The sequence below is a fragment of the Parambassis ranga genome, chromosome 5 (assembly GCF_900634625.1).
Source record: "Parambassis ranga chromosome 5, fParRan2.1, whole genome shotgun sequence".
NCBI classification, from domain to species: domain Eukaryota; kingdom Metazoa; phylum Chordata; class Actinopteri; family Ambassidae; genus Parambassis; species Parambassis ranga.
In genome coordinates, this window is record NC_041026.1 from 10509537 (window position 1) to 10536076 (window position 26540).

General features: G+C 43.0%; 1 protein-coding gene across 11 annotated transcripts in view; it reads right to left on the bottom strand.

The window, feature by feature from the left end:
* Window positions 1–382: 382 nt before the first annotated feature.
* Window positions 383–26540, bottom strand: part of eif4g3a (eukaryotic translation initiation factor 4 gamma, 3a) — a 44373-nt gene continuing 18215 nt past the window's right edge. For 7 of the 11 annotated variants that reach the window (XM_028407339.1, XM_028407338.1, XM_028407337.1 and 4 more), the window contains 29 exons: window positions 21953–22135; window positions 21365–21476; window positions 21036–21196; window positions 19939–20073; window positions 18730–18919; window positions 17557–18348; window positions 16562–16650; window positions 13781–14075; window positions 13423–13547; window positions 11449–11568; window positions 11016–11171; window positions 10664–10861; window positions 10365–10511; window positions 10047–10283; window positions 8185–8289; window positions 6978–7116; window positions 6556–6677; window positions 5255–5345; window positions 5065–5182; window positions 4739–4965; window positions 4526–4638; window positions 4229–4401; window positions 3919–4044; window positions 3712–3793; window positions 3424–3522; window positions 3180–3326; window positions 3003–3084; window positions 2715–2861; window positions 383–1065 (listed from right to left, as the gene is read on the bottom strand). In XM_028407339.1, coding sequence (XP_028263140.1) covers window positions 884–1065; window positions 2715–2861; window positions 3003–3084; window positions 3180–3326; window positions 3424–3522; window positions 3712–3793; window positions 3919–4044; window positions 4229–4401; window positions 4526–4638; window positions 4739–4965; window positions 5065–5182; window positions 5255–5345; window positions 6556–6677; window positions 6978–7116; window positions 8185–8289; window positions 10047–10283; window positions 10365–10511; window positions 10664–10861; window positions 11016–11171; window positions 11449–11568; window positions 13423–13547; window positions 13781–14075; window positions 16562–16650; window positions 17557–18348; window positions 18730–18919; window positions 19939–20073; window positions 21036–21196; window positions 21365–21476; window positions 21953–22135 — 4893 coding nt within the window. In that variant the 3' untranslated portion in view covers window positions 383–883. The remainder of the gene's footprint in view (window positions 1066–2714; window positions 2862–3002; window positions 3085–3179; window positions 3327–3423; window positions 3523–3711; window positions 3794–3918; window positions 4045–4228; window positions 4402–4525; window positions 4639–4738; window positions 4966–5064; window positions 5183–5254; window positions 5346–6555; window positions 6678–6977; window positions 7117–8184; window positions 8290–10046; window positions 10284–10364; window positions 10512–10663; window positions 10862–11015; window positions 11172–11448; window positions 11569–13422; window positions 13548–13780; window positions 14076–16561; window positions 16651–17556; window positions 18349–18729; window positions 18920–19938; window positions 20074–21035; window positions 21197–21364; window positions 21477–21952; window positions 22136–26540) is intronic. The other 4 variants (XM_028407344.1, XM_028407336.1, XM_028407334.1 and 1 more) reach the window with 4 other exon arrangements.

A 26540-nucleotide genomic window follows, 5' to 3' on the forward strand; every position in this document is an offset into this window, starting at 1 on the left:
ACACATCATATCAAGGCACAGAAAAAAAAACCCACATCTCCAAGCAAAAGAAGACAGCCGTGTTTTTTTAAATACCTTTTTGTCTTTAATGTATTTACAAGCTTTAATCTGTTCTGTGGGTCTTAAGTACAAGCATCTCATGTTCAGCAACCCCGGCCATTTGCTTTTTAAAGTTGCATGTTTGCTCACAATCGTCTGAATGTGTCCGGTTTGTTCGACAGTTTCTGTGGACCGACTTGCATCGCTTCTTGAATGCATACCTCTAGCTCTCCTGAGGTTTATGTACATGTCAACGCAGAGCAAGCCAAGGCCGAGGGGAAACACTTCCTGGTTATTACGAGATAACCTTTGACCTCAGACAATGTTATTAGTTCCATTCACAATTTTTTTTTTTTCCTCTCTGCTTCCCGTTCATCCCAAAATAAGTTTTGTTTTACCCTGTTTTCAACAGTGTGGAATCCAGGGAGGCTATTTATTTCACAATTATTATTTTGTTATTATAATTAATTATACTGTTATTTCTGTTGTCATGTTCTCATTGTGAGCATCTGCAAATGTTAAATAACTTTCATATTTGCAGTCCTTAAAAAAATAATAAATTAAAGAGTCCAGAACCTATGTATCTTTTAAGTCTCTTCTTAAAAAGTAACAAAAGAAAAGTAAGTTAAAATTTAAAACAAAAATATTTTCTATGTATAATACAGGTATTTAGTGCTTCCGCCGTTGGAATCCAAACTCAAAATGGCGGCATGATTCAGAACCGTACCGCAGAAAAAAATTCCAGCCGTAAACATGTCGTCCTGCCCACGCACCCATTTTGAAAGTTTGTTCTGCTGTAAGGATGCAGTTCTACCACGTCACGTCTCCCCGGGTGTCTCCCTCGTCAATTGTCCTCCGACTCCTCCTCCGCCTCCCGCAGCCAGGTGAAGAAGGCCGTGACGGACTTGAGGGCTACACCTTTACCCTGCTGCTCGGCAGGGTCTTTGCTCGACTCCCACTTGTAGAAAGCATCCTCCGAGATGACGTCCTCATCATACAGACAGTCAAAGAACATCCGGAGGAGGTCTGGATGAAGAGAGCAAGCACACAACTGTCACCCTGAAGGCATTTGATACAGCTGGAACATATCTGATGTACTCCCCCATTAATAGAGGCCATCTTAGCCTGTGTTTATATGAATAGGATGGGAGTTCAGTCTCAAGTCTGAATAAGAACCAGAGTTTTGTGGCTTCCTGCAGAGGTGATCTGTAGCATTTATGCAGAAAGCTTGAACTTGTCCGGCATTTCTGTTTAGCCAAATAAGGTTTTCTTAAAGTGTGTCCTACTTTAAAGTAATAGTTATATTCAAGCTCTTACCAAATAAGTTCACATTGTGTGCATTATGCCCACCAGCACCAAGTAAATCTCTCTGAATGTTGTAGTACATCACAGTGTGGTGACTTTACTACTCTGGCATTCCAATGGCACCGTAACAAACTGGATTGTGGTGGAAGTTCTAATGTACTGACTGTCGGGATCAAATGCATCTTAATCAACCACAGAAAGGAGGCATCATCTTATTAAGTCTTATGGATGAATAAAAACTCTGTGAGTATCTCCCTGAATTCTCTAAGGCTACGTTCAGACTGCAGGTCTTAATGCTCAATTCGGATTTTTTGGTGTTTACAAAAAAATATGCGACTGCTACCACTGTGTGAACGGACTGCGGCCCTGAAGTGACCCGCATGCGCAGAAGAGGACATGACGTCACACAATGTGTGCCTGTGTGGCTTTGTTTACGTTAATGTCCGATCATAGCAACATAATTAAAACCAAATAATATTAAGAAGAACGCCGACAGGAAAAGAGCAGTAGCTGCAACGTCTGTACAGAGATGTGTGTGGGTGCGGAGTGGTGGGATAGTGATGTGACTGCTTTTAGCGAAACTGACTTCATTCATAACATTCAACATTCATAATTTCAGAATGACGAGAACCTTTGAATACGTCTGTGAGCGCCTTTCTGTGTCACTTTCAAAGCAAGATAGTCGACATTTCCCTCATCTGTGAGCAAGCGCGTTGGAGTTGGGCTCTACTTCCTGGCAACAGGCGCTTGTTGCTAACAACACCGCTTGTCTGCCCGCTCCTGTGTCGCAGAATTGTGATGTCTGTCGCCTTTCACTGATGCAAAAGTCAGATATATGCCGCATAGCCGTTCAGACTGAGGTCGCATTGCAACAAATCAGATACGTATCTGATTTAGGACCACATATGAAAGTGGCCTGGGTCGGATATAAAAAAATCGGAATCAAGCTGTTCAGACTGTCATGACAATATCAGATACAGGTCACATTCGTGCAAAAAAAATCGGATTTGGGTCACTTCAGCCTGCAGTCTGAACGTAGCCTTAGAGTGCTGCTCGGGCTAATGATGCTCATAAACAGCAAAGAAATGTAAAAGCTGATCAGTGTTGCAGCCTGTCACTAAGCATGATCAGTCTTTCCTCGACGATCTAGCACTATGTCCACAAACTCTACTTCTTTTTTGTCAATACATAAATACAATAAATGTGTAGATGCATTATTCTTAAATATGTAAACAGCTGTTAAGAGGTAACTGAAAAACAAATCTGAACATCTGCAGAGAATGAAAAAAAACTATAGTTTAAAAAAGCTGGTGTTAGAACTGGTGTTTGTAATTACTAAGGAAGCTGTAGTAATGTGATGCAACACTTACTTGGAGGCTGATCGAGTGCAACGATCAGCGCCTGAAGTGCATAAAGTGCTTGCAGCTGTCGCTCAGTGTCTGAGTTAAGGTACTTGAGTAATACAGGCAATCTCCTCTGGATGATGGCCGTGTCCACCCGACAGCTGGTGTTCTCATCTGTGCAGGAAGCAGAGAGTGAGAGTTAGAGCGGGCTGAGCTGCCGCTGCGCTCAGAGCAGGGCAGAGTGTAAACATTGCAATCAGCACTGCCATTTCAGTGTAATAAAGAAGTATCTCCTCCAGGTGGGGGAGCACTTACCTTTCACTGCTGCCTTACACACAGCTGTCATCAAAGCCCTCAGGAAAGGAGCCGAGCTCACCTGAGAATCATCCAGGTTTGCCTGGGAATTGGAGAATGGAGGAGATGTCGCTGAAGAACTCTAAACAACGTTAACAACACTTGCTCTGAAGGTTTGGATGACATCGCTTCTCATACCTCTACCCAGTCAAAGATCTGCTCGTCACTGGCCATATCCTCCAGGAGAAGCCGCTCTAGCTGCTGGCTTAGCTCCTCCGAAGACAAGATCTTTTTCGACAAAGCCGCCTCAGGACTGGAGCTGTCCGACTGAACGAACTGCAGCTTCTGTAGGAGTTTAGGCGAGAGGACACGGATGAGGATGAAGAAGTGACAAGAGACAATAAGACAAGCCATCTGAGCGGAGGCCTTTATCACCACGCACCTGTTGTGAGATAAACTCCTGGACATCCTCTCCCTCTGGTAGAACGTCAGTCCAGTTGAGGCCAGATTCCCTCCACAAAGAACCCACAGTCCTATGGCTCTGTGGGAACGAGGTGAGACAACTTCACACCTCTTTTCTCATACACATATTTCTACATTTATAGTTTATGGTATAAATTCCAGCAGTAATCACGGGTGTTTGCTTGCTCCATCAGAAAAATGTCAGCTAGTACGAGAGCCTCTTGTACTAATAGTTTAAATGAAGGGGGAGGGGGAAAAAGTTGCTTACCATTTGTTTGCATAGTATGTGCAGTATTTCAGAAATTAAGATCCCAGCTCTTCCCACAGGAAGCAAAGGTTTGCTTAATTCACTGTGAAGAGAGAGAAATTTTGCATAACAAGGTTAAAATGTTTCATTCCATAGTTCAGCCAACAGTTGGATCACAATGGGGTATTTTTTCCTCATAAATGGGCTTAGCCTCACACATCTCTTCACCTAAAGAGCTCTCTCATAGAGAAGCCCCCTTCCCTCAGCACGGGGCTGAGCAGCTCGGCCAGGTACAGCCAGATGTGGGGAATGTCGATGGCCATATCGTCTGCTTGCTCCAGCGTATCTGCAAACCTGAGAAAACATCAAGACACTGCTCAGAGTTGGAAGTCTGAAAATCTCACCTTGTTATTTTTAGCAGTCCAAGCCTTTTCTGAAATAAGCCCTCGAGTTCTGATGTCTACACGAGTCTTTCACTCGTGCCACATATAATCAAAATAACAGGCTGGATGGCATGAGTCTGAGCATGTAGACTGACCCTTTGTAGAACTGGGGTTTGGGCAGGATTCCCTGCTGCACCAGCTGGTAGAAGAGCTGGCCCATGTGGTCCCGTGTGATGTGACTGCGCTCCAGGGTCGACTCCACCCCGACACGCACAAAGACGTGCAGCTGAGAGCCCAAGTCAAGCTCATCCACGCACTGAACAGCCTCCTGCAGAACAACAAACATGTAAGACGATGAATATACCTGCAGGACAAATCATCTTCAATGTTACTGTAATAAGCAGCTTGTAGATGTGTATTATAACTGTTAACGTCACACGTGGACCCAGCACCTTGTAATCGTTTATGTGCAGGAACTCGTCAATTATTGACTTGCACTTCCTTTCAAGCTCCTCTTCAGTCAGGGCAGGTCTCTCTGGGGCCTGTACCACTGGCTCAGGTTTCACTGTAAACACATAAACAAGTGTCAGCACTCTGTGTGTCAATGTGTAGATCACCCTGAAGAACTTGAAGTGATATGTAAGGAGGAAGATGTGTCTCCTCACCGGGCTCTCTGACTCTGCTGCGCTCTGGCTCCGGTTTGTCCTCTGTGACACTCGGCCTCCGGGGCTCGGCTCCTTCTCGCTCCCGGTCTCTTCGTGGCTCCTCTGGATTTTGACTTTCTAGGAGCTCTTTTGAGCTGCCTCCTCTGACAAACACACCAGGCCGTGATGATGGGGGGGCAGAGATCAGAGGCTTCTCGTTGCGCTCTCTGCCTGTACTGCTACGACTGCTGAAAGAGGAAAAGTGTATCAGCCAAACAGGATGTTACTGCACATGGAAAATCCTCCTCAGTGTGGTGGTGCAGTAGTCGGAAGGATCTGTCCCTTACCTTCCCAAAGATCTCCTGCTGTCATAGTCCTGGCTCTGTGGAGGTGTGGTGGAGGGTTGAGGCGAGGGTGAGGACTGCAGGGCAGAGTAACGGTTGAGGCCAGCTGTCCGTGACAGTTCTGTCGTGAGGAAAAAACGTTTAAGAAAAAAAAGATGACTTTGCAAACTAAAGCATCGGAGTGCCATCTTACCAGAGTCACTGGCTTTGGCTCCTCCACTGCTGCCCTTCACCCATGTGACCTGAGCACGTGGGCCCAGCTGGATCTTCTCATCCATTTGAGGCTGCAAGAGAAAAATTATTTTAGAACAAGCTTCATAATAAAATACAGTATTAAGCACCTTACTATTAATCAGTGTACGAGAAGATCCAGCAGAGGGGGCTCCAACACTTGTAGCACTACCTCAAATATCCAGCAGGGGGGACTATTGTGTGTGTGTGTGTGAGTGTACTACCGTACATGTAAACCACAATAATGCAGATCAGATGAGGACAGGGAATATTAGTTATGATGATCCTCGGGTTTCATTCCGACAGTGTAAACACTATTCTGATGTGAACTTTTCTGCAGCCAGCTTTGAAAGAACCAACCTGTCTCAACATGAAAAACATTTATGCCTATTTATCGTAATGAAACACCAAACTGAAAATGTTCAATCGAAAGCAGAGCACACACACACACACTATTATTACACAACATGTCGCAACAAAACACTATCTTTAGTCCAGCATGCAGCAGTGAAGACTGCTTCTAAAGAAAAACTGATGACACCTGTAGACTGGATAGAGGAAGCGCTTGGAAGACAGACAGACAAAATCTAAAAAGCACCTCAAAGGCTGCTGGAGAAGTTTACATTTCTTTTTACTTTGTGCCTTCTCAGGATGAGCAAACATTTAAGTTCAAAGGCAGCCGATATTGACCAAAGGCTGCATCGTAACATTGACTATTTTTGTTACGCCACACGAGCTTCAAGTTTCATTTTTAATTTCACTTCACTTAAATTCTTTCTATAGTATTTTGTAAAATCTTCTCATGTCAGTAAAGCATCTCGATGGTCTTTACAGATCTACAGTTCACTTATAAACATCACCAAGGTGAGGGCTCCCAGCAAAAATAGTTTCTGACATCTGACACACTCTGCTTGTACCTCACTGTCACATCCTTAACTGCACTTTATTTATTTTGTGGCTCTGCAGGTCTCTTTACCATCACCTGAGCAGTCAGGGCATATGGCCAAAAACTCTTTACAAGACTCAATACAAGACTGTAGAACACACATGGGCAATATACTGCAGCCTGTGGGCTGAAACCGAGCCCCACAGTCAGGTCTGCAAAAGAAAACCACACCACTTCTATCATGCTTCTGTCATTTTCTCTCTGTGGCATTCCTGCTTCCAACACAGGTAATGTCAGCCTTGACATGTGTAATGTCAGTTTGTGTGTGTGTTTGGGGGGGGGGGGGGGGGGTGCTGCACCTTGGCAGTGTGCCTCACCTTAGAGATCTTTGGGATCTTGGTGGGGTCGATGGTCCTGCTGTTCTTTGTCATAGGCACAGTGTTCCAGGTCTCCTCTCTCTGCACGCGCTGCTCTCGCTGCTCTCTCTGCTCTCTCGGATCTATGGGACCACAAACATACAGGGGTTTTTAAGAGTAGTGTTCAGTAGTTATTTTGCAGTCCAAGTGGGGGCCGACAGGGAGATTACTTTCCACTGTTTCTGCTATACATGACGAAATATTATAGGTCAGCTAACAGATGGGAGGGAGTAGGGGGCTTCCTGTCTGCTGTTGGGCACAATGGCATCTCTGCAAGCTATAGGGACAGGAAGTGTGCCTGTACGCTTGCAAGCTTCCTGAGTCACTGTAGCTGTGCCGATGTGTCTCTAAGCCTTAAAGAGGATTTAGACTGCAGGCCTGACCTGGCCGTCTCTTGCTGTCCTTGGAGAGCAGCTGCTGGTGCACTTTTCTCTGCTCTTCCTGCTCTTCAATCTTAGCCTCTTTGTGGATCTGCTCGATGGTTTTTGGGCCCTGGTCGCCTCTCCTCGACACCCAGTTGTGCTGGTGAAAAAAGAACAGAATCATTTTACAAGCAGCAGCGTCAGATTCAGTCATTTCCAGTCAAACTGATTTCTTGATCCGAGGCTACACACACGACAATCCAAAGCCAGTCAGAGAGGGGAAATCACCAGTGAACTCCCTGGACACATGTGTGTTAACAACAAGGTTATCAGTTTCAGCTTATGTGACAGGCCATCATTTGCTATTAATATTTGTGCCAGTCAATGATACTCAACATAGTGTTTTTTTAAACAAAGTGGATCCTTGCACAGCCTCTATAACCTTCATCATTTTAATTTCAAATCTGACAGGAGCCCAGCATGGCCGAGCTTGAACCTGTGTTCCCTGCGTTCTGTACGAGACAGTGACATTAATTCAACCTGCTTGTAAGAGTTAAGGAGGACGTTCGGTGTAATCATTGCAGATGTCTGTATTAGATAAGCACAAGATGAAATCTGTAAAGCCGTTTGCTCCTTATGTGTTTCCTACGGCAGTTACAGATCTATATATATCAGTTTATATATTAGTTCCTCAGTGTTTAAGCCCAGAAAACCTATTCATTCATTTGTTGTTTAATTAGCTGGAACAATACTTTAAAATTTAATCACATGTAATGTGGGGCTTATCTGCATGTTTTATGTTTGTTAAATGTGTGTAGTGTTATATGAAAACAGCACAGAATAATGTAATTATAGTACTACAACTAGTCCAATTTTGGACATATTATGTATTTAATCCTAAAAAGGACTCATCTGTAGTGCCCAATATTTTATTTATAAGAATCACATATGGTCATGTATTTAATTTATTTCATGGGCTGTGTGCTTTACAGTGTATTTTCCCCACAGGATTTTTCTCCCATCAGTCTTTCTGCAAAGGTGTTAAAATTCAATACCCGGAGACACAGCAGATATCATTTTAGTGGAATAACACCCAATATCAGGTTCCAAGGGGTCAAAGAAATCAATGAAATAAACGTCTGTGGGAAAAAAATAATAATCATGAAGCTAAATCTGAGCACAACAGGGGGACTCTGCAGTTAAAGACACATATCAGATCAACACTCACCAATCTCAGGTCTATAACGTCCTGTAACATAAACCGTATCCGAGATGACGTCTTCCTCTCCTTAACGATTTTTTCCATCTGATTGAAATATTGATCCATTCGAGGCTGATGAGAAAAAGAGACAGGAAAGGTTCAATATAAATTCTTCATGCGTCTGTTCAGTTTAGTGGACACCAGGTTTCATATTATTACACTGCACTGACTGATTGTTCGGTTTATTAGTGGGAGCAGAAGCTGTTCTGACCAACCGTGTTAAATTAGAACATTTTGGGCTGCGGCAGAACAAAAACTGTAATAGCCCAAAATGAATGGACCCAATTGACTGTAATGGCCACCATTAAACTGAACATGTTCAGAGAATTACCACATTAAACAGGATGAAACTCATCTGAGGGACAGGACAGTTGATTTATGACCACATTCATTTGGATTTAATGCACAAAAACTGCTGGTAAACAGCAAACAGAAAGGCAGCACAACAGATTCCACTTGTTATGCTGAGACAGTCTCCCTGCTGGTCAAAGGGATTTTTATGTTGCAGGATGACTGACAGATGATAAGGATAAAACTACACATCATAAAGCAGCGGAGAGGGAGCAGAAAACACTTCTGGGTCAGTCCTGTCATTCCAAGCATTTGAGGGCTCTTGCTGTGTCCAGCTGAGAGTCTCGGATGTTTACAGGAGGGGAGCCGGTCAGGCAGAACAAAGCAGAGGCTCTTCTGAGGGGACACTGTGGGGATATCCCTGCTTCCTCATAACCTACATAAAGAGTTTTTACTTGCCCCTGGAACTGAATGTAGCTCAGTTGGTGTGGGATCAAATCTCACTAGAATCCTCTCTTTGATCAGACCTGCGCTGCTGCAGCTCTGAATCACCTCCAGACTCGCTTTGCCAAGTTTAAAAGTGACGTCAACACGTGGCTCCTATACTTTAGGCCTCCATCCTTGTAAACAGCATCTCAACTCCTTCACAGCATCTCAACTCCTTCACATACCCAAAATTTACTTGGCTTTTTCACACACAGATCTTATTATTATAATGCTAAGATGATCCCTTCTTTATGTTGTCTTTGCTTGTTGATATAAAACAACAAATGTGGCCTCATTAAGGGTGTTGTGTAATTAGGGGTCTACCATTATGTCCATTTGACAGAGCTTTAAATAAGATGCTGACCACTTGTGCTGCCACTGACCTGGCTCTGTTCAAAGATAAATAAAAACACCCCCGAACAACAACTCTAAAGATCAGAGCAGACTTAAAGGTAGGGTAGGAGATTTCACTCTGATGCACTTTTTGTTAAATTAGTGTAACTTTACAATCCGATAGCAACCAATTAGTTCGCATTAAAAACGAAGAATATGAATCATCTGTGGAAGCTATAAAACGCTAAAAACATCAGCCAATCCTCCGGGTGGACCCTGCGTGGAGTATTGGCTGGTTGTCACTCTCTTCCTGCTCTGCGCGCACCAGAGAGGTACGTGCATGATGGCCGAAGTCATAGACCGCAGCTCGTCTTCAGGTAATGCGCGTCCATGTGATTGTGAGGCGTGGCTTTGGAGTGAGCTCCGAGAGAAAGGGGCGTGTGTTTACTTTTGAAATCTGGCTGACTCTCACTGAGTTTTCAAAATCTCCTACCCTACCTTTAACTCTTGATTGATTTACAAAGAAATAAAAAATCCTGGAGTCTTAACTTAACAAATACCTCTAAAACTAAACTGCATCATTTTCCTTGAAACAGTTATTTGCATTGCTTAAACAATTTACAAGTTAAACTGCGGAGCTTAGAGGTGCTGCTAGGCAGATATTATGACCTTTAGACGGTGCTTTCCCCAAACGCAGACAATTAACTATTGCTGCTCACCTTGGCCTTCTCGAAGTCTAGGTCCTTGCCAATGGTTGTGAGCAGCCTGCACAGACACTCTAAAGACTCCTCATCATGGTTCTTCAGCAGCTTGACCACGCAGTCATGCATGATGGCCTCTGTCAACATCCTTAGCTTGAAGAGCTCGCCAATGAACTTAATGTTGCCGATGGACCGCCGTCGGGCCTTGTCCTTGGCTTCCTCCAGCTCTTCTTGAAGCCTGTCACGCTCTGATGCCTGAAGATTAAAAGAAAAAATTAAATAATTAGGATTAGTGTTCTTTTCCAACTAAAACAAAACAAAAAGAACAATACAAACCGATGCAGCAGAGTCCAGCTCTTTCTGCTTCCTCTCAAACACCACATCGTCCACCTTGTCCTTCTCAAACTCTTTCTGGCAGCGGTTTAGGAGCAGCTTACGAAAATTCACTGTGTTGTTGGGTTTGTCTGTCATCTGCACTTTGAGCTGTACATGAAAAGAAAAGAAACAACTTGAGGAGAAGAACAACGCTATCACGGATGCAGCTACATTTGAATAATTTAAACTGCAAGCCTTCCAACAGCATCCCTAAAATCTCTGCGATTGACCTCTTTTTATCAGCACTATAGCCGCCTTACCGTGGCAAGGCAGCGACACATGTTTCCATAAGCCACAGAGAAGCTGGGCTCATCGATGGCCTTCTCAAAGACAAGATCGATGACGCCTTTGAGCCTCTCCTCTGTGTCGATGGTCAGGTCCGTCACCTGCTTCATCAGCTGGTTGAACTTCTGAGGCGTCAGCTTGTTCAGGATGCTTCGCACCTTCCTGAAGAGGTCCTGCAGGGAAGAAGTCAGACAGGAAGTTAATCACTGTGGTCACTAATCAATAGCTCTGGCTCACTGGAAAAATAACTCAACATAACATTGCTATTCCAGTAGTTAAAGAATTACAAAGGGATTATTGTGTGTGTGTGTGTGTGTGCGCTCTTGCCCGTGTTTTCTGTGTCTCGGGGTCCTCTGGGGCGCCTTCCCTCTTCATGCCAGGTTTCCAGGCATTGTCTGATTTCTTCAGCTGGATGTCGTCATTCACAGACACGTTCATGATGATCTTCCTGGGTGGAGGCCGCCGTGTGCCAATATTCATAAGCTGTAAATGCAACGAAGAAGTGAAGAGAAAGAAAACATCAAATTCAATGGTGAATAAAAGTTATTTTGATGAATGGTAATTTTAATCGCATGACAATTTTAATTCAGCGGACTGTCTATAGAAGCAGACACACCCCAACGTGTGGCTTACATTCAGTTTAGCCTTACAAAAAATGGGAGTAGAAACAGGCATAGTGTGTGTGTGTGTGTGTGTGTGTGTGTGATTTTATGAATGACTGTGGCAAAGTGGGGAGTGTGTGAGTGCATGTGTGACTCACTGCAGCTCCTCGTCCGCTGGTCATCTGCCTTCCAAAATCAGCGAAAGCAGGTGTGAAGTCAGGTCCCCTGGAAATCACCCTGGAATCCACCACTCGGGACGGCAGCTTGTTTTGGTTCATCTGTATGACACATAGCACACGTAACACATCATCACCCAAACATGTACACACAGACACACACTCGTGATGATGAGCTGGACAGCAGGGGGAGCAGCAATCCTCTAGTAATACTGGCAACAGGGCAAAAGGAATAATGAGTGTATGTGAATGTCTCACGCAGTGGGCCTTTAAAGGTGACCTGCTGTAAATGACACTCATTCAACATTTAGCAGCTTATGGTTTATGTGTTTTTACTGTACTGGTGATAAATTGCGCTCAGCCTGTTCAATGGGCTGTTCAGTGAGAGAAGTCAGAACCAGATGTGGAAGAAAAGGACAGAAGAAAGGAACGCAGGAGAGAGAGAGAGAGAGAGAGAGAGAGAGTGAGATGGTTGTGGGGGAGGAGGAGAGAAGAACAAATCCGGCTCTTTGTCTTTCAGCTGTCCTTGACTTCCTCCCGACTCTTTTCCAGAGAGATTTCACTTTCTCCCACAGAGAAAATGAGACTTTGGGATTGTACCAATCAACTGTTCGCCAGTCTGGTTGTTCTTTTTGGAGAGGTTGGGGGAGGGGCGATGTACTCTTAACACTGCCAAGTGTGACATAAGAGCAATGTGATTTTAATCAAAACAGCATTTCAGCCGGCCATATGCTCCACCCATACATATGTGTGGAAATAAGAACAAACCGAACTGGTGTTTGATCCCTTACAACCTAAAACAAAGTCTAATGTGGCAATGCTAAAAGATCCTGCTTCATATTCAAAAGAAAAGCTGCAACTCTCATGATTCAGTTTCATTATTGATTAAGCTCATCTAACATTTAGTAGTTTCATCGCTTAGTCTATTATAAATAATGGCCATCGCAATATACCAGGTGACGCTCTCTAAGTGCTCTTTTCATCCAACCAGCAAACCAGGTTATTAATTATAATTACATTTAATTTAATAACTCTTTACATTTCAGGAAACATTGGAGTGTTTTTTTAATAAGTAGCTATTGAGAAATTAATTAATACAACTCCATTAAAAACTTGATATAGATGTGCTCTTCTATTGCCAATGCTCCAGCTTAAACAACTGGTCGATTGAGGGAGATCAATCTGCAGCAATTCTCATAATGTATTAATCATTGATGTAATATTTTATATTAAAATCCATTTTGTTTTTTAATTAATGACCAAACGATTCATTTATTAAGAAAATTAGCAGATTGATAATGAAAATAAATGTCAGAATCAGAATCAGAAATACGTTACTAATCCCAGAGGGAAATTGTTTGCCGTTAGTTGCAGCCTTGAACACCTGATCCAGAAAATCCATTAGCTTCAGTCAGTGTTAAAAGTCACAGTTTCACACAGCGTGTACATACAGGATTTTTATAATGCACCTCTAACACCACTCAAAGCTGAGGGTTACAGTGCAATCCTAGTAAAGAGACAGCAGCATGGAAGATGTCCCTGTGGTTACCTGCTTATAGCCAATAGAGCAGTGTTAATTTTGTTGACGAATAATTTTCGTCATAGTTTTCGTTAACACTGCCAAAATTAACACTGCAATTGAGGATGTGTGAATGTTCCTTGAACAGAGAGAACAGAATAAAGACATAGATCTTGCGGCTGAGATGGACAAGAGTTTCTGGATATATCAGGCAAAATAAAATTGCTATAAAAGCTGCTGAATGGAGCTGGAGCCAAAATCCTACTGCAGAAAATACTCATGTGCAAGTGAGTCCTATTAGGTTTTAGTTCAGTATAACAAGGGCTTTAAAGAAGGTTCATCTAAGTTTTCTGACATTTACATATTTTCAGCTGTAACTGAACTGAACAGCTGTGACACACATTTCATTGTCAAAATGTTTAAATTCTGAGACTCACTTTGTCCAGCACCACATCGCTGATTGGAGGGAGCCCCTCAGGCTTTTGTATGCAGGCAGGCATAAACTGGAAGCCTAACAGGAAGTCCCTGTCATACTGACGCTTCCCACTGGGATCAGTCAGGTCTGGACCACCAAGCAGTTTGAAAGGAGAAAAAGGGAAAAAATGGATTATTATAAATAGAACACAGAAGACAGAATTGGAAATGACAATAGCAGAACTACACTCAGCATCTTTACACTCTAGCAGTTACACTTAGAAATCATGCAGAAATAATTGATGAGCAGTTAAGATTTGTACTGATGAACTGATAGAACTGTTTTTACAGTATCTTTCTAACCACAGAGGTCCGTCTAACCTTCCATGTCCTGTGGAGCGCCTGTCGAGTTTTCCTTGTCCCCTGGGGTGGCTCCACTGTCGCTACTTTCCGTCTCGGAGGTGTGACCGGCTCCATTCCTCATGGGTTCCAGCTCTGCATCTCCATTTTCCTCTGGAGTGAGGGGCTTTCCATCAGCGTCGGGGCTGCTAGCAGGAGCAGCTGCAGGGGTAGAGGTGGAAGTGAAGGCTGATGGTAGGGGCACAGGGCTGCTGCTCAGGGGAGCCGACTGCATCGTCTGGTCTCCAGCAGGCTGATCTACTGGCCTGGGATCATCCTGTGTGGAGACAAGATTCAATTATGAGATACAGGACTTACTTCTTCAGTACCCATCCCTTAGCAAGTGGTTGATCCTCTGCTGGACTATTTAAATGTTTATTGCAAGATTTTCAAAAATTAAAGGCGACATTTAATTGTAAAAAAAACCCAAAAAAACTAGACAAACAGAATGGTAGTTTTCAAAGACAATTAAAGACAAAATAGGAGCACAACACAGTTGAAGTAGGCATTTTCGCTCCATAGTCCGTACCAGTAGTGTAAGAAGCATTAAAAATGTGGGGGGGGGGGGTGATAAAAAGTATATTATTATATTATGAAATATAAATATAAAACATTTGAATAATGGTAGCTACGCCTATGGTCCCTACAGTCATTTAAATATAATTGGAAACCCCCAGTGCAGTCAGCATCTCCCATTGTGTAGAAACACAAGGAAAAAAGCACAGTGAGCAGCACAGACCTTCTTCTGAGTCAGAGAGCAGAATTCCAACTAAATTATGGCAGAATTTTGATGCCAGAAAAAGAATACAACTTAACAATTTACTGTTATTACACAAGGATTGAAACCGGTCGGTGGCTAATGTTGTTTAAGCTTGTTAACTCAGCATCCCTCGGTGCTCGTTACTGTCCTGTCATGGCAGGGTCGTGACTTGTGTATGCTGTGCTGAGGTGAAAAGATGCTCCCATGCCACCTACACTCAGCGGTTGAGAGACTGTGAGCATCCTGTCTTAGAAAGGTATTTCAGGTTGTGAGGCAAACAACAAATTTCTGAGGGTGTGGTGACGTTTCATTACATATTCATCCCCTCGATATCTTTCCCTCTGCCCCTTCCCAAAGCCTGTGTAATGACAGGATGTTGCGCCTCTAATACGCCACATTGTTGTGTGTGAAAGGTGCAGAACTGGGACGGCAGAGCATTATTTTGTTGTGCCTCTGAGCCAACAGTGAAGGTGGTCATGGTGGTGAATAGACCACTGTCTGAAAGGATGAGCAGCACAGTGGAACGCATCATAGAAATTGTTGTTGTGATGGAGTATATAGAGTATTATACATGACCCTCACACTACTAGCTTCTTCCCACAATAAAGGCACTTATCTTTTCTGTGACCATACATGTGTGTATACAGCAGTGGTGGAGGAAGTACTGAAGCTTGGTACTTAAGTAAAAGTACAATTACCCAGCAAAATATATACTCAAGTAAAAGTAGAAGTGCTACATCAACAATCCTACTTAAGTAAAAGTCCTAAGTACTTACTTTTAAATGTAAAAAGTAAAATAATAGTATTAAAAGTATAAAAGTATTAAAGGTAAAGTACTCGTGCACCAAATATATATTATTGATTTCCATTGCAAAGGATCTGAACAGGTTAAAATACTCAAAGAAATCATCTTAAATTAAAATGGACCAGTTATTGTACATGTTCAGTCCAGAAGCAGCTATGGACAGGTCTGTGTGTCATGAGGCAGGCTGTGGGCATCAAGTGAACAGAGAGGCTGCTGATAAAAAACAGGCATTCAGCATTTGTACTGTGTCAGTATTCCTGCTGTAGATTCATGTTATGATTCATGTTAATCAGACATTAATGGATGGACCTGTGTTAGCAGACAGCAGCTAACTAGTTAGCTAACTGAGCCAGAGCACCGGCATCATGACTGAGGCTCATTATAGAAACACAGCTGGCAGCGTGACACCACCTCCATGCAGAGTCTGACCTCACATCAGTCCAGCACTGTGTTCATCACATGTAACAAGTAACTACAAACACTGTAGAAATGTAGTGGAGTAGAAAGTACAGATAATAGCTGCAAAATGTAATGGAGTAAAAGTATGAAGTATGCACTATTATTTTTACAGTAACAAAGTACAAATACTTAGTTACATTCCACCACTGGTATACAGGCCACTAAATGATCAATTACCCCTACAATGTGAATGACTTTGTACCCTCTCTGTGTTAAATTAGTTATCGTGGCAACCATCTTATAAAGCTCCTTCCACAAAGACTACAAAAAGCTATTTACTTGCTGGCCAGCATTTGTTGTTCTATGAACTCTCCTACAGCAACAAGCCTGCTGCCAAACAATGAACTGGAGGAAACAAGAGCGAGATGAGCTGATTTTATATACAGTGGGCTGGGTGAGCAATGAAAATGATGGATAACCTCTTTGCCGTCGGTCTCGATAACAACATCCTGAAGTCATTTATGTCTGCCTTTCCCGCCACACATGTGGAAACATTTTCCTCTTGAACTATTGCCCACATTGAGCCTTTTCTCTTCTCTCACCCTCTTCGTCCTGCTGCTTTGACACTTTGCAGCATCCCTCCAAAATGAAATACCAACTATTTTACAGCATGATTTCTTGTCTATCCATCAAAGGACTACAGCTGCTGAGATGCTAAGAAACAGACATGAAATGAACTATATAATGAAATTTCACCTCAGAGCTTAAATGTTGTGTTTGCTCTCCTTTGTTTTCTTACCTCATCCTCCTTTTGAGATGCGTCTCCAACAGAGATCCCTTCATTTGGTTTTCTCCAGGTCTTTGGTATAGCAGAAACAGTCTGATTAACTGCAGGGAGACATGCAATCAGTCGGTTAACAACCAAACCAAAAGGGATCGTGATGTAAAATTGGTTTTTAGTGGTATAAGCAAACCTTAAAATCCTGTTAAATCAGTCGAGATATTTTAGGTTACACTTTACAACTGGCTGCGGCTGTCAGTTTGAAGAATCACTAATCTTTTACTACTACTGTAAACTAAACCAAATATGTGCATGTATGTGTAAATGTGACATGAATTCTATGTGAGCATTAGTAAATCTTTATGCTGCAGTCTGATGATTAATCAATATTTTAAGGACAAACCAGTGTAACAAGTCATCAACGTGGTCCTGTTTCCACACTATGAGTTCCGAACTTCTATTTATTGACTAAAAGTTTCAGCTTTAGAGTAATATAAGGTTGCATAATGGTCAGGTTCCTGTTTCAACATAGCACAGACACAGACACACACATAAAAACTCACAGAAATTAGCTTCCCAGGTGTAAGCGACTGCCTTACTTTACAGGGTGTTTCACAACACAAACAAATGTTCCCCCCTGGTTGACATTTATTTTTTGGACATGTAATCAATCCAGGAAATAGATACACCAATAGCAAGGATACATTTTGACCATCTGCGATAAATGCCGCCCCTGACTGCGAATTTATTCTGTCCGACTGTGACTTCCTGGGGGATCAGCTATGTCAGCACAGTGTCTAGTGAGAGATTATCTGCAATGTGAGCAGTGTGGAGCTGCATAAACCTCCCTAATACATCACAGAGCTACTTAATTTAGCTGTAATGCCATAAAAAGTAATGGTCTCATAAAAAAATGCTTCTCATTTTAGGCCAGCCTGTCACCAAACAGTGCCTCTTAGTTTATAGCAGACTTTTAAAACGTCCCATGTAATCAAGAGAATCAGACAACGTACCTGTAGTGGGACTCTTCCTATTGAGTGCTTGTTGCTGGGACTCTGCTTTGCAGTCAGTAATGCCGCTGTGTGCCTCCTGCCCTCCTCTGGGGATGAGGTCTTTAGTGTCTAAGGTCTTGCTCGGCTCATCGGCCTCTGTTGTGGCCTGCACTAGAGGCGGAAGGCCAGGTGGGAGCATAACTGGCAAAGCTGGGACGGGGCTTGAGGTCAAGGTGACTGGCACCACGGCCACAGGTGCCATAGGGGAGAGCGCAGCAGCAATGGGCACCTCTGGCCTCACGTCAGAGGGCAAGGTTTCAGAGGAGGAGGCCTCTCTGTAAGCCGGAGCAGACGCCTGGGGCTGCAGTGCAGCAGAGGACAGAGTAGAAGGCTCATGAGCTGTGCCGTCTAGCTCAGTCCCAGAGTCTGCAAGGCCATTCAAAGCCTTTGGAGCCGGTGACGGAGAGGCAGCTAAAGTTCGTGGGGCATCAGAAACAGGCTTGTCTGTGTTAGGTGTCTGAGGTGGTGCCAAAGAGGGTTTGGTCTCCCCAGCAGAGGGGGAGGAGGTGGAGGAGGAGGAGGAGGGAGCAGAGGCTGAAGCAGCAACCTCGCTGGCTGAGGGACGTTCACTGGCGTTTGCCACCAAAAGCGGCAGAGCGACTGGAGCGGGGAAGGGCAGCTCCGGCTCAACAACAGGAGGACAGGGCTCTGACACAGAAGTGTTGGCTTCCAGTCTCTCCGAGGGAGCTTCGGGCTGCACGAGCGTGGGTGAGGAAGACTTTTGGACAGCTGACTCCAATTTTGGCGTATCATCTAAAAGGAGGAAAAGAATTTAGTCATGGAAATGACGCTTGGTGTTTATCTGTGCCATATGACAGCCAACAGTTGCAGAAATTATGAGTATATCTTGTGAAGTGCCTTTAAATTGATCCAGCTAATTACAGGAAGAAGCAGGAAGTTGTACTTACACAGCACTTACTGATTCTAAGTGAAAGCATTTAGCATGCAGTGTGTGTCACAGCAAAAAGAAATGATACGTAAAATGTCTGGAAGTAACTAAGCCGAAGATATAGAGGCCATAAAGGGGCATTGTGTAGTGTAGGTTTCCTGTGGGTCTAATGTGATGTTTTCACCAACTTATAGAAGTTTCAGGAAAGAAAGGAAAAAAGGAAAAGAGTCAGTGTTGAGGCAGACCTGGCCCTGGTTTGGTGTCTGAAGCCCCGCTTGTCAATGGCTGCTGTGGCTGCGGGGGCTGAGGTGGCTCCAACGGGAAGCCTCCAGAGTGAGCGTGCTGTTGCTGAGGAGGCTGAGGCTGAGGCTGAGGCTGAGGCTGAGGCTGCGGCTGCTGCTGTTGCTGCTCCAGAGTCTGGCTGCTGCTCAGCTGCTGCGATTTGAGGTAGAAAATGTGAGGATAATGAGGGTGTGGCCATAAAAACTAGCAACACAGAAAACCAGAAAGAGAGGCCACACAGAGATGTATGCAAGCAGATGCACGTACAAACAGATAAACAAGCCCAAACGCAGGATTAAGCGGGAAAATAAGTTCAACGAGATATGGTTTGAGTACGAGGACAGTGATGGGAATAGAAGACAGGATACAGACAAGACAAGAGGATGAAGATCGATGCGGAAGGTATGGCAGAAGGAGGGGGGAAACGCTCAGGACAAAGAAAAGAGTGAAAAACATGAATCAAGAGGGCACAAAGAGACAGAGAAAAAGAGGAAAGACACTGTTAACATCCACAGAAGGACACAGGGAGGAAGAAGTCACAACATCCCTCTACAGAATCCAACACAGCAGTCATGTTGGCCTATATAACAATCCTGTATTACCAAGTAGTAGTAGTATTTCATTCATCATTCACAGTGACATCTTTCATTTTTATATGTGATGCCAGCATCAGAGTTAATAGACAAGGAGGCAGATTTCTTATTTGCAGGACCAAATTAGTTAAATTAGAGAATTTGAATGGATTCTGTAGAAGGAGTGGGAGTACACACAATACATATGCATTTAACTGTAAAAGTGAGTGAGTGAATAACAGTGAAAGGAACGAAGCAGGTGCAGGATTAAAACACGTGTTAAGATTACAGTCCGTTTATATATTTTTTAATGAGAAAATTAAAATGGCCCATAAGTAAAATGTAGTTCTTGAGCAATAAACAACAATCTTGCAACATCCAGGACTGAAAGCCATCATGAATTCCTCATGAGAGGGCAGGATGGCCGAATAAATTATCCAAGAGGCAGAGGCAACGTCCTGTCTGTCACACGTATGGTGGCAGAGAGGAGATTAGAGCTCACGCTGCAATCAGGCAACATGAGACATCCCTCCTCTTTTTATGCTGCATACAACAGCAGGTGAGAGGTGGGTGAGTGTGTCAGGCAGAGAAGAGCCCTACCTGTGGTGGAGTAGGGGTAGAGGAGGGGGGGCCGACAGGAGGTGTTGAATTCCTGCTCCCTGAACCTCCTGCCATGATCTCCTCTGTGATATCCCTGCCACCCTGATTGGGGTCACGGATACGGATCTGGGAGGACAATGGCACAAAAAAACAGACCTCACTAAAGCGCACGAGTCTTACAGCAGCCCTGCATCAGCCATCTTTTATGTATAACCGTGATGAGTGGAAAGCCTCAATGGACCAAAAAAAAAAAGAAAAGATTGTAGCTAAGGTATAGATAATGCCATATAAAAGGGACAGCTCGGCTCATATTTTTCCCGTGGTGTGCTGTGCCATTTATTTATCTAGATGTTTTTGGTGTGAGTGCACAGTATTGGAGATATTAGCAGAATACATTTCTCCCTTCTCTCAAATATAATGGAACTAGACAGCACCTTGTGATGTTGTGAGGCAACATCACAACACATAAACTGAAAAGTTCAATGTCAATGTCAGACGTTTGTTGATCCCCACATGTCTCTATGTTGACAACTGTGCAGCATGACAAAAAAAAAAATAAAACATGCCTGTTGGGTGACATGGAGTTTTCCTCACAGATCACAAGCTCCTACCAATGTTTGGATCAACAGGAAGTCACTTTCAAAACAGCTCTTTAGAAACCTTTAGATGATGGCATTAAAGGGTCATCCAGTCCAGTTATAAAGCCTTTAAACATGACACGAGGCTTGTTCTATCGCTTTAGTGTAGCCCTACCATTTGTCTATAATGGACAAATTCACTGCTACGGTGTAATTTCTTTAAAATTGTTTCTACATGAAACTGCTCGCATGAAAGTCTTTGGGTATTCATGAGTAAGCAGGCTGTGATTTCTGTACAGAGACACATCTACACTCTTATTGAACTGTATATTTTTTATCAATCATATTCACATTTGCATAAACATTCACTGGTTTGTGATCTATTTTGCTACCCTGGGTTAATTTCATCCGATACTGATGATTCAATTCAGTATAATCCAATTAAAATCACCACAACAGCTACTAATGAGAGGGGGGTAAAAAAAAGAAAGGACTAAACTGAACTACTAAGATACTCACTGTTTTCTTCTCACGCTTGGCTGGTAGAGGTTGCTGTGGTGTAGGCACTATGATAGGGGGTGAAGGAGGATACACAGTCTGTCCTGTGTAGTATGGTGGACCAGCTGTGGGAACGGGAGCAGGGACAGAAGGTGAGACAGGTGGGTGGTACCTGAGGGGATCTGAATGAATTTTCAAGAAAAGGAAAAGAGAAAAATAGATGTTAGTACAACTCTAATGACATTTCTATGCACACACAAGGTTGACAGATAGTGTGAATTCAGATTGTATGTGTGTGTGTGTGTGTGTAACAACACTGGATGTGTATCTGTGTTGGCATGATGACTCACGATATGGGGTAGGGTAATCCCCTGGCCCTGGACCAGGATAGAAGGTGCCAGACCCCGGGGGCTGCACAGAATACTGCTGAGGAGGTCCCACGTAGGGTGTACTGTGGCGATACTACAAGTATGGAGGACAAGGAGAGGCATCGTGAGACACAAAAACTGCTTATTTTTTTAAATTAGTGATGGCATTTTTTCTAACAATTGCATTTAAGGGGTTTGCAAAAGCCCCTGAATTATGAACTACATTTTTTAGGTAATGAGAGAAGCCTAACCAGTACCAGCTGCAATACACCAGTATTTTCTGTGTGTATTTATTTAGCATCACAAATAATCTTCAGTGCATTGTTATTGTATCAAATTTTAAAATATTTGCTTGAAATTTAGGGGTAAAGCTGATGCTTAGACATGGTTTACATTTTGGAAAATTATACATAGAAAAAATTAATAAAGTTAAGGTGCAGATATAACTAAACTGTGGTAAAAATGCATCTTCAATATCAATAAAGTGACTGATTTGTTGAATATCAATATGGAGGTAACTGTATACACACAGCTACAACTTGAAGACCACTATCACAGTGCTTGTGGTACCTGTGGGATGTAGTACTGTGCAGCCTGTGGCGAAGGGAAAGGCATGGGTGTCATGGTCATCATGATTGGTGGTTGGTTAGTGGGGTAGACGGCCGCCGTGGGAGTCTGCGAGCCGGGCCGTATAGAGGGCGTGTTTGTCGGGATGGTGGGCCTCGCTGTCTGCATCTGAGTCCTCTGAAAAAACTGAGAGAAAAGAAAAGACAATAAATACTACCACACAGGCTGAGGTCCTGTTTCAGCATGCAGCCATGCTTTATCTAAAACAAGCAAGTACACCTAACTCTTATGTCTTCGCTATTATATTTCCACCGTAAGCGCTGATTTTTTTCCCCTCAATTTACTTATCAAAGCATTTTAACCCACTTCTGCCGCCATAGTCAGGCCTAATATCTCTTCCTAGCATAACTTTAATAACAAATACTGAAGTTTAGATTTTATATTTTCACTGGTCACAAATGAGTCCAATGAATGAATCTACAAAGTGTCTGCATTTAGCACCATTCTGTGACTATATATTATATAATTCTGTTATCTAACCAAAAATCTTAAAAGGTTTCATTCAGAGTCAAGATTTTAAACCCACAGCACACAAAAGTAACCAGAATACTACTAGAATGAACCCTCCTGTGTTGGTCATAGGCACTTTTACAGGTGATGGACCTGACTGGAGTTTCGTGTAAAAGCCTCTAAACTGGTATGGTAAACCTGTTGTTACATTTTTTGGTCAAGCTTATCTGTACAGCTGTTTAAAGGTAGGGTAGGAGATTTCATTCTGATGCACGTTTTGTTAAATTAGTGTAACTTCTTTTTACAGTCTGATAGCAACCGATTAGTTTGGCAGTTTCGCATTAAAACGAAGAATATTAATCATCTGTGGAAGCTATAAAACACTAAAAACATCAGCCAATCCTCCGGGTGGACCCTGCGCGTAGTATTGGCTGGTTGTGCATGGTTACCAGAGAGGTACGTGCATGATGGCCGAAGTCACAGACCACAGCTCGTCTTCAGGTAATATGCGTCTATGTGGTTGGAAGGCGTGGCTTCGGGGTGAGCTCCCAGAGAAAGGGGCGTGTGTTTACTTTCTAAATCAGGCTGACTCTCACTGAGTTTTCGAAATCTCCTACCCTACACCTTTAAAAAAAGCCCTTTGACTATTAAAGGACTTTTTTCTGCTTGGTCAGCCTTGCAGTTGGGCTGAATGTGTGACACATGGTGCGGCTCTCCTCATCAGGCAGCGATTATGGCCATAAAATGTACTCACAGTGACTGCAGCTGCAACGACTTCCACAAAACACACAGTGTCACAATCACTTAGTGATGGGCTTTGTGTTTGGACAACACATAAAATTTAATGCTAGAATCCCTGTGTGCTGGGTCCTGAAGAAAGACCACTACCAACAGCTGTGACCAACGTCCAAACAACTATAGCTCAAGCTGGGAATACCCAACCGCAATCACAGCACGCTCCAGTGAAGGAGAGCAGAATAAACAATGCTGTAAAACTGTCTAAAAAAATACCCAGGAGGGAAATCACCCTTAGCATAATAAATCAGCTTCAATGGCTTTATTGTAAATAGCCCTGTTGGAAATCTGGGAAATGACCAGGAAACTGTTTATTATCAGCTACCTGAGGACCATCTCAGTAACAAATGCTGGCAAAGCAAGAAATTTTAAGTCAACAGACAAAACACCTTCTTAGAAGAGTCAACAAAAACTCAAAGCTTAAGAAAACAATGGGACTCTGAAACCATAGATGCATCCAGTAGGGTTCTAAACATCAATATTAAAGGGACAGTTCACCTCATAGGCGTAGCTGCCATTATATTACCCCCCCCCCTCAAATTTACTGAGTAGGAAACTCCACCTAACGCCGTTTCGATTGCTTTTGGAAAAAAACTCAGTTTTTTAGTAGACATGAAAATGGGTCAGGGGTAAAAAAAGGTGAGAAGGGTGCACAAAATATATGAGCGGGCTAAAATGATCACATATCATATTAAAATTAATTTTGATCATGTTTGATGAACACAATTAAATTAAAACATTTATCAGATGTACTAAATTATGGGCAAACTAGTCAAGTTTGAGCATACTAAATATCTAAGCCAGTTATTTGTCTTCCCATGTCATGCCATAAAAAATAGGGGGGGGGGGGTCTGGGGGCCCTCGCCCAGGAAATTTTTAACTTCCTAGAGGCCATTTCCTGCATTCTGGTGGATTTTAACAGGTCGTTAAACACCTATTGTACCTACAGTAGTAAACCCTTAGTTTACGCGTCTTTGTGAGAAATCCCCTTAGTTGTGTTTTAAGCTGATCGCACACCAACACGAACAAAGAACTTTCTTCTCCCTCTCTGAGCACCTGTTTGGCAGCTCTCGCAGCCTGTTCTCTACACATGGCCCGGGTAGAACTTTTTCTCTCAGTGCTGTGCGAGAACAGAATTTAGTGGGCATGATGAATGTGGTGAAGCTATGGGCCCACCCCCAATTGAGTTAAGCGTTTACTTCTGTAGCTTAAATAGGTGTTTAACAACCTTTTAAAATCCGCAGGAAATCGCAATTACTTCATATTATTATATTTCATAATATACTAATATACTTTTTTTTCCCCACCACCCACCCACAGAAGGTGTCCCCCACCCACATTTTTAATGCTTCCTACACCACTGGTTCACCTAAAAAGAACAGGTATTTATATTTGTCCTGTGACCTGCATTGATCTTCATCCTTCTGGGTAGCTTTGATGTCAGCTGCTGTCAGATTTTTGCCTTCTTTCCAATACAATGGAACACACATAATAATGACACACTAACCTTAAGATATTTCACAGGCTGTTGTGAACAAGGAACTACTTTCTACCAAAGTACGAATTCCAAGTGTATCACTACACAGAAGGCAGCGTGCAACCGTTCAGGGTGTTTACATTCAATCAAGCTGTTACAAGAACTAGCCTGTTATCATCAGTGGCTGCATGCTGCCTTCTGTGCAGTGATACAACTGGCGTGTGTACTTTGGGAGAAAACAGTTCCTACATAAAACTGTTCACACACCAAGGCAGCACACACTCAGTGTGATGTCATTTCATTTAATTAAAGATGAGGCGAACATCTCCAAAATTCTGGAAGTCACATCAAACCAATTGAGAAGAACAAATAGCACTGCAAGCATCAGGGAAAAAATATGAATATGAATATGATTTTGGGGTGAACTGCCCTTTAAATATTACATATTCCAACAGGAAACAGACACTTTTCAGGGACATAAAAAAAGAAACGGAACTAAAAAAAAAACAAAAACACGTATCTTAGGAAGGAATTCACTGACTCCCTCATTAAGCATGCTGTCCATTTAACTGTGCAAGCTCATTAAAGATGAATAACGAATGGAGAAAAAAATTACAAACTAAAAAATTCAGTAATGATTCCCACCAGGATAACAGACAGGACATAGCAGTTTAAACTGAGCATATACTGTAGTGAAGATGAAGGGGTGTATGGGGTTAATAGTCAGGAGGGATGGGATCATCCTCCTTCCTCGTCATGCCATGCAGGTCTGGAGAGACTTTTGACACAGAGGTAAGTGTTACCTGGATGGGCCTGAATCCTCCCTTGTGTATTGAAAGCAGGAAAGAGAGAAGAGCCAATGGGAGACCGCACTGATGAGCAACAACACACACAATTCATCTGGAAACTAACCCACTCATTCCCATCTACCTGACCTGCAGTGAGTGGCAAAAATTACTCTGACAATTATCTCAATACAGGGAATCGTTAAACACAGAGTGGGTTTGTCGAGTGTAAAATAGGCACACAAAAAAAATGTCACATCAGTATTTGACTTGCGGCAACCCTGACACAACATGCACAGTGCCACAGATATTTACATGCACACAAATCTAAATGATCCTAAACAGCACTTCATGATGTCTTTAAACTGTGCAGACTGAGTCTACGTGACAGTCTTTCTCCTGCTTATGTTTCCAAGCCCCAGTGGGACCTGGCTGTCACCTGCAACACTGACTTAGCAACAGGGGAGGAGTATTCAGGGCTGCATGCCAGGGTAAGTTGCAGGCGACACCCGTCTGTATTAAGGAGCCGATTGGTGTCACTTCACTGCCTGCCGATTGGTGCTTTAGCTTGTTAAACACGGTGAACAATACATGTCTTAAAATAGTATTTGTTAAAAATATTGTTCTGATTTTATGGAAACTAACATACAGTGAGCACACACTGAGTAAACAAAGCTGCAAGAGTGTCCCTATGTGATCAGCATGTCCAGCACAAGTTCAGGTGCTAACAGAACTGTATTCCACTCCCATTCTTTTAAGCTAACAAAGAAGACATATTCATGGGTAAAAGTCAAATTAATTTTCCCTAAGGACTTGTTGTAGTGGTAACTATTTACCTCTGGCTCTAGTCTGTTGATTCACACACACAAAACAAAACAAATTGTGATGATCCCTCTTCGAAGCCAGACTTATATTTTGGCCGAATGGATGTTCTGATCTCTGCACCCTTCACTGTGCTTCGACTGTGTTTCAGGAGGACAATAGCTTTTTTCTCCATTCATATAAAAGCCCAGTGTTTGGCTTC